General features: G+C 44.5%; 1 protein-coding gene across 9 annotated transcripts in view; it reads right to left on the reverse strand.

Moving 5' to 3' along the window:
- The window catches only part of MGRN1 (mahogunin ring finger 1), a 33,949-nt gene that overhangs the window by 16,534 nt on the left and 3,581 nt on the right, over positions 1 to 13,834 (reverse strand). For 8 of the 9 annotated variants that reach the window (XM_085514796.1, XM_085514794.1, XM_015877410.3 and 5 more), the window contains exons 3-5: positions 12,717 to 12,805; positions 7,928 to 8,074; positions 859 to 976 (exon numbers count right to left, since the gene is read on the reverse strand). In XM_085514796.1, the coding sequence (XP_085370922.1) occupies positions 859 to 976; positions 7,928 to 8,074; positions 12,717 to 12,805 (354 nt within the window). Of the gene's footprint in view, positions 1 to 858; positions 977 to 7,927; positions 8,075 to 10,179; positions 10,304 to 12,716; positions 12,806 to 13,834 lie in introns of those variants that run through there. The other variant, XM_085514797.1, reaches the window with a different exon arrangement.

The following is a 13,834-nucleotide window of genomic DNA, read 5'->3' on the forward strand; positions in this document are numbered from 1 at the left end:
GCTATGTAGTAAAAGCCACAGAGCTTAATGAAAACCAAAGCTTCATCTGTTTGCAGTTACGGGTTAAAGTAAAATAAAGGATGAAGGCATCCCCTTATTCGGCATTAATGCACCAGTGTGAATCTGCCCCAGGAGGGAGAGTATCCCCTCACTGCATGGTACTGCTTGAGATAATACTGCAGGACACAGCCCTTAAATAGAATAAGACTCCAAACTATTCTGACTTTGCACTCCCATCAGTATGACAATTTTGGTCATAAACCCCTTGTATTTATTTATTTATGAATTATCAACATTTACTGCTGAAGTTCTTCTCACACCCTAATGAATTATATTGCACGTATCCATTTTGAAAACCACTGGAGTCTGGTCTAGATGACAAGCCAAAAAATAAAAAAGAAAGTGATAAAGACAGACCCTCTCAGAATCTTTAATAGCTCTCTCCCAAGGTAACTGGGAAAGACTTAGCAAGTGAACAGGGGCACATTTGTTCCCACAAGTTCTCTGGCTGACAGGGAGAACAAGGCTGCAGAGCGTAGGTTTCCCTGGGAACAGCTCCTGTGCCAATCTCTGCTGTCTCCCTCCTACGCCAGCTGTTGGGATGCCAGCTGATCAGCGTTATCACAAGTTGCTCCTTTCAGTTTCTTTTCTTCCCTGTTTGCCTCATCTTTTTGCCAAGTTCCCAGGCAGTGTTTGTATCTGCTCCTCCCAAGGCCCCGTTTGTCTCACACCCACAAAACATGCCGTGGCAGCTGTGAGTGCAAATCTTCCAGCCGTATCTCAGTGACACTGAACAGAGGCCACTGCTTCTGAGGCAACAGAGCTGTGGAAAGAAGGCAACACTAAGAAAAGACTTACCTCGTCATCCTTCCAGTCTGAGAAATCAATCTTGAAGGAAGGCAGGGAGAATTGCTGGCTTACCCCTCTCTTGTAATGAACTGTCTCAGACTGCAGAGAGGGATTCTTTGTGCTGTATCTGAAGAAAGGGGTAAAAGAAGACTTGCTGTAACAAGTGATTGCTCTCTGCTAGGCTCTCACTTCACTCATGCCTGTCTGCCTTCCAGGAATCACAAGTGGAAGCTCTAAGAGCTGGCAGGGGCTGGCAGCCATTCACTGGGAATACAAAAATGGGAGGGAAAGGTGAGCATGGGGGGGGGAAGCAATGCAGACAGGCAAAGTCAGTTTGGATCTATACTGACCTGCCGGGAAACATTGCATGTCAGAGGAGCCTTGGGGTGCAGCAGCCTAGCAAAAGCTAGCTCACTAAATCTGGAGCCAAAGCAACAACGGCTTCCTACCCAGCACACATTTATCTTCTACAGGAAACCCAGGAAGAACAAGGAGTGATCTAACAGCAGCATCACACAACAAGGCACTAAGAGCTGCCCTTTGCCTCTGCAGGACAGGACTGCAGTGAGAAACACTACTTGGCATGAGGCCATTCTGGAAAGCAAGACCCATTCAGACCAACTCTCCAGCTCTCAACTCCTCACATGCTTTCCCAAAGGCACATGCCATGAACAGCACTAGAGACCCAGCAGCCAGCAACCTCTGAGGATCCAGGAGATGATCTCCAAGGCTTGTCACATGATCACTGTTTAATTGAAAGGTCATGATGAAGATCAGGACCATCATGTGCTCTTTGCTCTTCTTGCCAAGGTAGAAGCACTGACAATACGTTACCCACAAAGAATTTTCTGAACTGCACTAAAATAGTGCTGCTTTACTGGAAGGTCTGACCCCATCCTTTGCATTTAAAGCACGGTGTGGGAGAGATCAGGATGACAGATCTTTTGTATGTGAATTAAAGAGCGAGCAATTGAGTGAAGTTTTATTTACTGAGTTGTCAGGCACAATGAATAGAGCATGCCTGTATCTAGCTCCTTTTGTGGCTCTCTCTAAGCTTCCCAGCTATGCAGAGAGGCACAGTTCTCCCTGTGCAGCTGGGAAGGAGGGGAACGACTTATCTAAGGTGACAAGAGAGGAACGTACTGCAACTAAAGTGCAGAGGAAAGAGTGGAGGTTAGAGATGGCCTGGATGCTTAACATAGACAGTGTGCTTATTGAAGAACATAAGGAATCCAGGAAACTTACTGAAATGATTCCCCAATTCTTTTATCTTCGGCTGAGAAGCACTCCCTACCTGCACTCCCTTTCCCCCTCACTCCTCCCTAGGTCGGTGCCTGGGTAAGGTTACAGCAGAGCATCAGTCCCAGCTCTAGAGGTACTCAGGAACCAGCTCTCCAACAGGCAGGTTCCACATCCTCAGTGAAGAAAGAGCCAGTCACATTCTGCTGATGTTCAAAGGGGCCAGGAGTTGATATGGAGTCAGCACACTGATCCCTATCTCTTCTATCTGCACTCCATTTCACCTTTGAACAGGATCTGAACAAGTCAGATTTTGGAGAAGAGGGGAGTTGAGCAAGCATCCCCAGTAACTCAATGTGATTTTTTATTAATAAAATAAACACTAACAAAACGTAAGAAGGCTGTAGCCCTGGTTCTCAGCCACAGTTAGGCAAGATCCAGCACCAAGAAATTCCTACACAGAGTTTAGAAGTCGTGGGTGCTCAGTTGGTGCACTGCAGTCACTGCCACGCACACTGCTCTCCTCACCTGCCTTCTCATAGGATTTGCTTTCCAAGCCAGGCCAGGAGGAAACAAACACCTTACCATGCAATGAAACCCTGCCATCCAGATCCTGTTCAGCACCTGCAGCCATCTCACTTGAGCTCATTGCAGGAAGAGCTGCACTCCTGACTCCAGACAGGCTTCAAAGACGGCAACTTACAGAACAGCAACAGAGAAAGGCACAAAGGCCAGAACTCTTATTAAAGACAGAAAGCTTGTCTGTTCAATGAAATCTACACAATTTAGCTTTCCAGCATGTGAACTTTGTACACTGCAGTCCCTTGGGGACTGGTGCCTGCATAGATCAAAGCAGGCTTTGGCTGTTAAGGCTTGCGCCAGGCAGAAAAAAAGCTCTGCCTCTGATTTCTTCACATTGAAGAAATCTCTCTGTGCAAAGAATTCAGATTAATCACCACAGTCCACAGCCAAAAGCAGCATGAGCACCTTTCAAAGGCTCTGAACAGACAGACAGAGGCTACTAATTAAACAAAGGAACACGAGTGCTGCTGTCTCCCCTATACAAGCTTTAATGAAAACAGCCATGTCCTAAGCTACACATTGCAGTCGGATTTCATCTTGTGAACTAACTGTTCAAATCTCCACATACAGACAAAATCCATCATGTATTGCAGTGTCACATCCACTGTCAGTTTGGAAGACAGCGGTAGAATGTTTGTAATGTGTAGCAGGCACTGCAAAACAAGCAAGAAAATGAGACAAAAAACTCCAGCACATCCATTTGTGCATCAGCAACACAAACAGAATAATCCTGAAAAAGGGCAAAGACTAGCAGAGTTAAACTGGCATGTTTTCATTGCTTTCTCCTTATAATAAAGAAACACAGCACTGGCAACATTATGAGGACAAGAAATAGTGCCTTCTCTGTCCAAAGAGGAAGGTCTCTGTGAGAAGAAAGGACTGCAAGAACTCACATCTCTCACATCACATTTATCAGCAGCTCGTGATCTGCGCACATTGCTCCTGCCCTCAGAGCTGGCTGCTTTAAGTGCTTCCAGCTGGTCCGACTCCTTCCCCTGAGGAAACATCCACTGCTGCCATGTTATAACTACACAACCCTCCCTGCTAGTCAGCAGGATACTCACAGCAGGAAAAGTCCTGGGGGCCCTCCCAGGAACCTAATAGTGTGTGTGCACATCAAGGCTGTGCCTGGAAAGGAAAGGATACATTCGCTGAGCACACAAAAAGAGAATACGAGCATCTTTGTACCTGCTCCCAAAAGCACATCTGTCTCCTACAATAAATCTGAGGGTACAAACACACAAATCATTCACTGCAGAAAAAGTCAGGCTATAAACTGAAAGTCCTTCTACTATTCTCTAGGAACTGTTAGCACAGCAAGGAAACGCAATTCAGGCTATCTTAGCATTTCTCTGAGGGACAGCACAGACTTACAGGAGATCACTAGCAAATAGCTGATGGAGCTCACACATCTGTGTGCCTGTGCCTCCCTATGATAAGGCAGAGATTCTCATACCTTTCAGCCAGGTTCTATCCCAGTCATCCCTTGCACACTTCCTCTCTGTGCTCCACAATTCACCAAGCAGAACAAACCCAACCACTCACTAATCCCCCATCTCTAAAATATCCTCCTGACTCTACACCCACCCCAGATTCTCCCCCCCCAGCAAATGTCCTGTCAGGGCAGTTTCCCAAAAACAAAATGGACACAACCACAACAAATAAAACTGAGGATAACAGGGATGCTGAGCTGCTCAGAAGCAGGTTGCCATTAATTCCATGCTGCTAAAAAGGCTCCAGACACAGACAGATCTGGGCTGTTATGACCCACTTTCACCAGCTGCTCCTCCAAGAACTAACATATTTATTTTCATCTACATATTCTTTAAACTCACTCTACCTGGACAAGAGATACTCAGGTAGTCAGAGCAGCTCAGGACAAGAGGCAGATAGTGGTTGAGAGAAGACACGTTGCCAAGATCTTGGCTGGGAAGCAGAACAGCTGAACACATCTCCCAGCATCAACACCTGGGAGTGTACGGAACACTCTCCAAGGCAGGTCAGTACAGGCAGCACAGGCCCACGCTGATAAAGCCTGCAGCTTTTAGATGGAGTCCAAGCAGTTGTAGGAGGAGGCCTCCTGGATTGCAAAAACACTTCCCTCTGGTCACAGAGACCGGCCGTTCACAAAGACAGGCTCATAGACCACAGGCAAAGGGAATGCTGCTGCTCCAAGGTGAGCAGAAACATGACAACAAGCAATGCCTCATCTCACTGAGAGCCACATCCCCTCCATCCTCCCACTCCAAATTGCATGAACATAATGATGTTCCCAGCAGCAGCTTCACAGAACAGAAGCACTGATGATGTCAGGTTCGGATGTTATCAGGTTCCACAGTTCCTCCAGCAAAGAAGCAAGATTAACTTCTTTAGCACTTCAAAGGAGCCATGCTGCAAACCAGGGACCAGGAGGAAATTTCTGCTTTAGAAAATGATCCAGAAAGTTTCTCCCATTTTAGGAATATAGGAAAAGTGGAAGGAAAAAAAAAGGTGTCTTTATAACAAAGCAGTCTTTGAGTTTACATGCAGTGCAGTGCAACTCCTGCACATGTCTGTTACTTAAATGCAGGTGTCAGCACCATGAGGAACTGAGAAAAAGAGAAAAGTACCACCTCATGCAGAGGAAAGCTGCATTCCTGCTAGTGCACTAAAAAGGCACTCTCTATACTTACTGCTTTTTCCCCACTAGAACTTGAAAATAATAAATCAACGTAATTATAGCACTGTCCTTTCAGAACTGCTTTGCAAAGCTGAAATCAGAGCTTCAAAAGGTTTTTACTAGCAGCCAGCAAATCCAGAGAAGCAGAGATGCCTAATTTGGGCAGCTGCACTAGCCCCAAGATGTGCTTCATGAGCCACTTCCACATTGAAACACAGCCTGGGTTGAATTAAAACAGCTTATAAAGTCTATATTTATATCTCACTTCCCCCAGCCCCTATTACCTACACATCTGCATGAAATCAGGATCATGCCTTTCAAAAAGTTTACTGGCTTCTGGTACAGCAACCCACACCCCATTCTTCTATAACATTTATTGTGCAAGAACTCCAGAGCAGAAATAGACAGCTCATCAATTCTACACTATGAGGAAATTAAACTATGATTTATTAAATAAAAGGACAGCAGTGGAAGCAAGAGCTGAATCCAAGTGCTCTGACTTTCAGCATGAAGGGTTAGTGCTCTGGGAACTGCTTCCATCCTAACTGGGCAACCCAGTCACATCAGCCACATGTGGCAAAGAAATGAGCACTGACCACAGATCCTGGCTTCGTGCAGAGGCAGGTAAGGTTCTCCTTCATCATCTGAGCAGAGATCCATCTTTTGGTGAACCATGGACAGGGTGGATTAAAAACTTTGTATTAAAAAAAATATATATTTTTATCTGAAATTGATGGCCACATTAGCTTTCAGAAACTATACCTAGGAATTCAATTTAAAAAGCAATTAGGTAATTCATGTTTATTGTATGAGCTTTAAGAAACAGACAGCAGAACAAGAGGAAGCCACTGGCTTAATGCACGGTACGAAATTTCAGTAAAATAACATCATTTTAAGTGATCCAGAAACGGTGTTTTCCACCTCCAATCAATGGACAGAGCTCCTAGGTACAGAAGTGAACAGAGTTCAGAAACAATAAGTTCTGTACAAAAGCTATGACAGCTATCCACCCTGGCCATGGAGGCCTTCAGTTCTCCCCATTAGCCCATAACAGTTTCCTTCTGGGGATGAAAACCAAGGAATGCTCTGCAAGGCAGCACAAGGAAAACTAGCTGCCTGTCCACGCTGTACCTGTATTAGGAAAAGAGGACTTCAGTCTCCAAGGTTGCCATTCCAGCACTTCACTAGCACTAAATTCACAGGAAATCTAAGAGACAGAACATGGAAACTTCATCAGGATTTCTAAGGTACCCTGCTGCATTCTATTCAGATTCAGTTTTTCAGAGCTGAAGGGATTTTCTGAGTTTGTGAGGAGAGATTTTTCAATCACTTAAAAGAAGCTAATCAATTAACTTCCTTAAATAAAAGCAGTCACAATCTTCAACAGAAAAGAGGGGCCTAACAAAATCTTGGGCCAGGACATCCTTCAGTTTGGAAGAATACACACCTGTATGGGAGCACCGAAGTTGTCTTATTTCTAAAGCCACCTTATTCTGATCATTAGTAGCATGTTTATACTTTGTATAAGGCACATGAGCCACTTTATGGTTTGTCATAAATATTTCTCCCTGCTGAAACCTCTACAAATCACTTAAATAAACCACGACTTTACCCCCAAATCAAGAGCACAACTGCAGAAGCCATCAGCACTACGTGCACAGAGCTCCTGGATCAGCCAAAAGCCTCTACTAGAAAAAGCCAAGAGCTTTTGCATCCTTTACCCATAGAACAAGAAGAACTTTTTGTTCCATGGTTATTGAAGTCTGCAGTCATGTACCAGCAGCTCAAATGTGCCCAGTGCACACAAGGATGAGCGAGTTTCAGCCACCATAGCCCTCAGTGAAGAGAGGAAACTTTTTGTAATCTTAGAGGAAAGACAGTGTTGATTAGAATGGTTTAAATGTGCTCACCTAGATAAAAAGGCTTTGAAATCTGTAGAGATACATTACTGCAATGAAATATGGGAGGAAGATTCCATGGATCGTGCTCAGAACACTCTTTTTACAGGGAGCCAAAGGTTAGTCTGTACCTGACAGGAAGCATACAGGCAGGGTTTCTGGGCAGTTAATCTTCCTGACAGCCATTTTACAATACCCTGTTTTCAGGTGGTCATTTACCCCCAAACAGGACTTTGGATAGGCCTCAGTTCCTCACAGATTCATATGAATGTGTCAAGCTCAACTTTTCTTTAATGGTCCAGATGCTCCCACCTCAGGGAACACAAAAATCTATTCAATGGTGTGGTGTGATTTGGAAAAGCAGGTCATATTTGAAGAGGGGAGTATTTGCTTTTGTAATTTCACAAATCGCCGTGCTGAAAAAGCACAAAGCTGTGAGTTCCTCTCCTTTGTTGAACACAAAATGGTTTCCCCAGATCCAAAAGACAAACCAACATGGGAACAAGAGAGGAAATTGGCTTTGTGCAGAAAGGAAGTGAAAGCAATATTCAAAGCCATCAGAGTACATAAAACAGAAAGAGAATTCACTTTCCATCATCTGTGGCAGCACTGCTTCACAGGCGAGAAAGGGAAGATGTTTGACAGGCTCATCACCTGAGAGGTTCCATACCCCTCCAAGTGCCACAAGCCCAACACTTACACGGCCATGCCACCAACAAACTCCTCCGTAGCCTGGCAGTAGATTGTGATGGCAACACGAGCATCTGCATCAAAAGTGAACTCCAGGCTGTACAGGACTTTCTGCTTCCCATTCTCCTCTGTAGGACTGTCCACATCATCTTTATACCTGCAAGAGAATGCCAAAGAATTAGAACATTTTTATGAGGTATTTCATAGCCACCAAGTTCACTCTGAAAATCAGGATAGGAGTACTGCAATGTAAGTGCTCTGGGCAGAAAAGTCATCATGGGCTTCCATAATGCCCAGGAGATTTCCATTCTTTCCTCTGAGGAAGTTTGTTCCAAGATTTTTCTGAAGTTATTGAAGTGAATTATGTAACAATGATGTTGGGAGATCTCATCCAGTCTTATGGCCATGGAAAGAGCCAAGGTCAACTACTGAACATCAAACTTTAGGAGAAGAAATGTTCTTCATGACTGAGGCATTTATTATACGAACAAAAATTAACACATTCAATTGCATCAGATACATGATAACCTATTCAAGAACGAGTATTTCAGTGAACATAAAGGGGAGCAATAACTTGGATTTGGGCTACTGGACAGCTGGACCTCACTGAGTGATGGCTGATCACCACAATAGAAAATTACTCCTCCCTCCTGCTAAAAACGTATGGAAACAAATCCAGTGAGAAAGGTGGTATGAGGGTATAGATGTGGATGAGATGTGAGTTACAGTGTGCCAATGGTAATGCCAGCAGATTCTGGAACAAACAGCAAATAGAACATACCATGAAATAAGCTCCCCTTGTCCTCAAGTACTAAATGACAGAAAGGATACGACTCACTGGCAGAACAGAAGCAGATTCTCATACATTAATTCAAACCCCACAGTAATTCTGTAACTTCAGATCCAACAGTTAGTTCACGTATTATGTAGAAATGGTGAATGCAGCAGATCAGCTTTGAGAAGTGCACCACAATACTGCTCTGCTGCCCAGACCCAGTCTCACTGCCTATCAGTATTAGCTTAATTGCCAGGATGCCTGGGTCAGAGCCAGGCAGCTAAACTACTCAGGAAAAGCTTGGCACCATCTCTAAGTTCACAGCATTAATTGGCCTCTCCCCTCACTAAACAGCCTCCACAAACATAATGCACTGCTGAAAACACTCTGAAATGGGCCAGGCACACCTCCATCATTCAATCTAAAAATTGTCAAGGGAATTCATATTTACCAAGTTCACTGGGATGTAATAACTGCTGCCTAATTAAGAATTCCACTATGAATTTTACCCAACACGCTAAACAAGAATGAAATGTTCTGCTTCAGCAAATTAATACAGAAGGTGTAAATTTTATTTTAAGAGCAGTACAATCGAGTACCTAACACGCACATTTGTACTAATGTGACCTCACTAAATCTCCTGGGAACCTGCTTCAGCTGGGGGGGTTGGACTAGAGGATCTCCAGAAGTCCCTTCCAACTCCTACAGTTCTGTGATAAGTATTGCACACACTCGCATTCCTGTCTGAATGACTCAAAACAAGACTTTTGCCAGAGGTTCACTTGGGTCAGAGGAGTAAATCAAGTTAGAATACATCCAAACTGCTAGTACAAAAAAACAAAACCCAGGAACGAGCAGTCTAAACATCTGCAGCAGCCAAGAGACAACGGCCAGTAATAGAATGAGTATTCTATTGTATCTGGGTATTCCAGGACTGTTTTCACACAAGCAGGTGAAATTCTGAACAGCAGCAGCCACAGTAAGGCTGCCTGCACATCTCCCATCGTAACATGCTGGTGCTGGAGATTAATGAAAACACTGGCCACATAAATAGGAGTTCATGTGAGAAAAGGCTGCATAGGCAGCTCTGCCAGCCAGCAGCTGAATCAGGGGACAAGCAAGGACTGCCACAGTGCATACTTTGAGAAGCAGAGACATTCCATGTTCCACCTCACGGTGCAGGATGTAAACTTCAGGGGATTAGCAAGACAGGGCCACACATTTTGCATTTCTCCCACTTTTGCAACGAATTAGGCACACAAGGAGGTGGTTCAGGAGTTTCAAGAGCTCTTCTGTCTCCATCTGTACTTGAAGTTTACTGTGTACATTTTAGTCAAGCCCTACAGAGAGTGCTGATGTGAGGGTGGCCTCAAATGCATGCACTAATTTAGAAACCAGTGACTTTGTTAGTGTGCCTTTTGGTCATGCACACAAGTTAATTACATAGCCTTAATAATCACACATACAGAGCAGAACAGAACGGCCACCTTGAGAACAAATAGCTGATCCAGTGCTATGATGTAAAAGTCAAAGCAGGCTGGCCAAGTGAGCTGAGGCCACTTGGTCTGACATCCCTTCTGGATAAAACAGTGGAAGTGCTGGAACTTTTTGCTTGTCTGTTAAAGAATTAAAAGATAAAAATATAATTAACAGCAGCCATGAGAGTGTTACAGAAATGGCTCAAGTTGAACCTGATTTCATCCTTTGAGATTAAAATTTTTGAACAACTCAATAGACATGCACTATAAATGTTAAGTACTGTGTGACTCTGTAGCATGATATACACTCATAAATGCATTAAGTTAGTATTGAGGCAGTCACTAAACAAAGTAAGAACTGTCTGCCATCTCTTATCTCTAAAAGCCCACACTGCAGAAGAGTGGCTGAGCCAGGGGGCCCCTGCTCTGTACAACACTGCCTGATGAGCTGATCCTCCTCCTGCAGCGGGAAGTGCTTTCAAGGTGTGAGCAAGCAGCCTGTTCCTGTCCATCAGGTGCTTTAGCTCTAAATGAAAGCTCTTGAGCCAGAGCCAAGAGGGGCAACAAGACAGACACAAAACCACTTTCTTCTGTCAAGGCTTAACAGCAAAACTCACGCTGCCCTCCTCTGAGGTCTGCAGAGCCTCATCCTGATAGAAATTAAGCACTCTCATGGGCATCAAAAACTCACAACTCCAATATCAACATCCAGAGGACTGCTGCTTCTCACCAAAGCTGCTGGAAATACTCAGGATTCAGCAAAGCTCAGAATTTTGGCTGCTGACAGCAAGGCAGGAAAACCAGGGTGAACATTTCTTCACATTCTTCCATAAAGCTCAACATTCTGAATTATGAATCAACACTCTCTTCAGAAGAAAAACAATGAATTTTCAGTTAAACACAAGGAAAAATAAATGGACTATGAGGACATTACCATCAGAGCCTACTTTGTACCTAGACACTCAGTACAATGGTATCTTATTTACTTCTGGGAAGAATCTCCAAGCCTTAACCATCAACTGCCAATGAACTAAGCTGGAGGGGGCAGCAAGTGTCTTTATGTGTACAGAGGGAGAAATGAAAAGCCTCCAGTTGAACAGTTGAAAAGCACATGACAGAATGTGCCCTTGAGGACTGGCAATTAAAATCCCATTTTGGGTCTACATTGTATAAAATGAAATAGAATAGTATTGGTTGTGCTGTCGTCAGCACCAACACAGCAGTACAAGAGCCTGTGAGAGTTCATGAGGCAAAAAACTGAAAGTACTGGGAATTACAGGGACACAAAACTAAGATAATGCCAAGGTACATAGATACTACACCTCAAATAGTCCAGAGCTGCAGTTCTGCTTGGCAGGGCATAAAATCACAGAAAACAGAATGATAGAACTGTATGAACTAAACTAAACCCCACCAACAGTTCCTCTGTTACACTGTAGATGTTTGAAAGGAGAATGAAAGGCCCTTTCCACAGCAAGCCTGGGAAGAATGCAAGACTGTTCTAGAAAAGAACTTCACAACCCTCAGCTGAAAAAGCTGGACAGTATTCAAAACAGTTTGCCAAGGGTTACTTCTGAAGAAGTCCTCTCTTCTCCGGTTTAGCTGATTTTGAAACAACAGGTATTGCTCCTTTAAAAACAAACAAACAATGTCAGTTTTCAGATAAAAACAAAGCGGAGGTTTTGCATGGTTATGACTCAACTGACTCACATTACACCACGCTCTCAGAATCACCTTGGCTGAGAGCTGAACCTGGTCCCCTGCCAGCACTCCAACCCTGCGTCCGTAACACAGAATTCAGAGACTCAAGGACCTTTGGGAAATGCTTAGCCTGGACATCTGCCCAGGTGCTCAGACCAAAACAAAGCACTCTGTGCTGGGTCTCTGCTCTTCAGCCATCTGTGTGGAAGAGGGCAGCCTCAAGTCAAAGTGTTAACCATTGCATTTAGTCCAGAAGTCGTATTTTTGTTAGCGTGGCCTTAGATCTCAGCGTAAAGCATTGAAAGGTAATAGATCTCCAAGACTACTCAGAACTCCTTTCCCTCCTCATAGGACGGAAGCCATTTAAATGAGCACATCACACCAGGACCAAGCTTCATCTTGGCAGCAAGAGGAAGCCAAGGAAGTTTCACTCAAGACCAATCAGTGCTCCCTGTCAGTGACTTGCACCAGAAGCAACTACTTTCTGGCTTCTCCTTACACAAGAATGCAGAAAGGAATCTGTCTGAAGAGTTTATTGACCCGACTAATATGTTCCATTTGTGCTAGCAATAGCAGGCAAAATCCAAGGTTTTGATTACCACTCTAGTCTCTTTGTAGAGTCACATACTGGTTCTCTTGGAAAACACAGATTGCTCAAGTCCAGGGATGAAGTAGCACATGAACTGCCTGAAAGCTCTGATCACGATGGTACCCAAAACCTTCTGAATACATCTAGCAAAAAAGACCTGGGATTCAGCTGCTCCTCTAAACAATAAGAACTGACAGTTTGGCTCCAGGTGCCGGATCCCTGGGCTGAATGAAATGAATTCAGGCAGTAACGGTACCTCACGAGGCGGAGAGAGTCCTTGCGGATATTCACCAAGCTTCTCAGTGTCTTCACGGGCTCATGGGGAGCTGGAGTCACATAGGGGAACTGAAATACAAAAGCAAATGATTGTCACCTTATTACTACATGCATGTTACCTAACAAACTATTTACCCAAATCAAGAAACGTTCATCTAATTCCAAAGAACAGAGCAACTCTGTGACAGAGATACAGAGCTACCAGACAGGCTCTCAAGTCTGATGGTTATGGGGGACATAACCAGCAATAGTGACACCTCACAGCCACGTCAGAGGTATGGACCTTCAAACTCAGAGCTACCAGGAGCTGCACAGAGCTACCACAGAGTACAACTAACACAGAGGAGTATCAGGGAACACCAATATGTGTGTCTCCATAGAAATGAGGAATCTGCTAAGCAGGCAGCTCCAGCACACAGCTCTGTAGCACTGCTCCCTTGGGCCATGGAAACATATCGATGTGGCAAGATCCAGAGCCTAAAAGAAAATATGCCACTTCTGACCAACATGACAGTGCCAATCCACAGCCATAGGCAGCTGAGACTCCATGGGGTGCAGCAACTGCTTTCTTTGTGACCCCACTGCTCAGCACTGTGGTCAGCAGCAGCGCTGCATGCACAGCAATCAAGTTATTCCAAAAGGAGAAACTGGCCAATTTCCACAGAGCCATGTTGCTGCTGCCTGTTTAAGTGCTTTTTTTCTCGAAGATTAATCAGAGCTGCCAAAGGGCATTACCTTACATTGGCAAACTGCAGACCACGACAGCCTCCCACTCTTAAACCCATTTGGCAAATGTCCCACTGTGTTAATAGTGTTCTCACCCACTCCCCCTTTGAAGAAATGAAATTCAGTGCCAGAATGTCTGCAAGAGAACCCAGGCTGAGATACACAGATAATGCAACTCTGCAACTGCAAGACCAGTCCCTGCAGCCACAGGCTCATTGGGTACTGAGCTGACAACTACATCTTCTGTTTTCCTTGGAATGCTGTGCAGCTGCAGCTCTCCATCACTGCCCTGCATACAGACATGGCACAGGGTATTCAGTGGGCCTCCTCCTGCCTGCACAGCATTGCATATCCAGCAGGATTTCCATTTGA

The sequence above is a fragment of the Coturnix japonica genome, chromosome 13 (assembly GCF_054131305.1).
Source record: "Coturnix japonica strain WE chromosome 13, WE-NBRP24, whole genome shotgun sequence".
Lineage (NCBI taxonomy): Eukaryota > Metazoa > Chordata > Aves > Galliformes > Phasianidae > Coturnix > Coturnix japonica.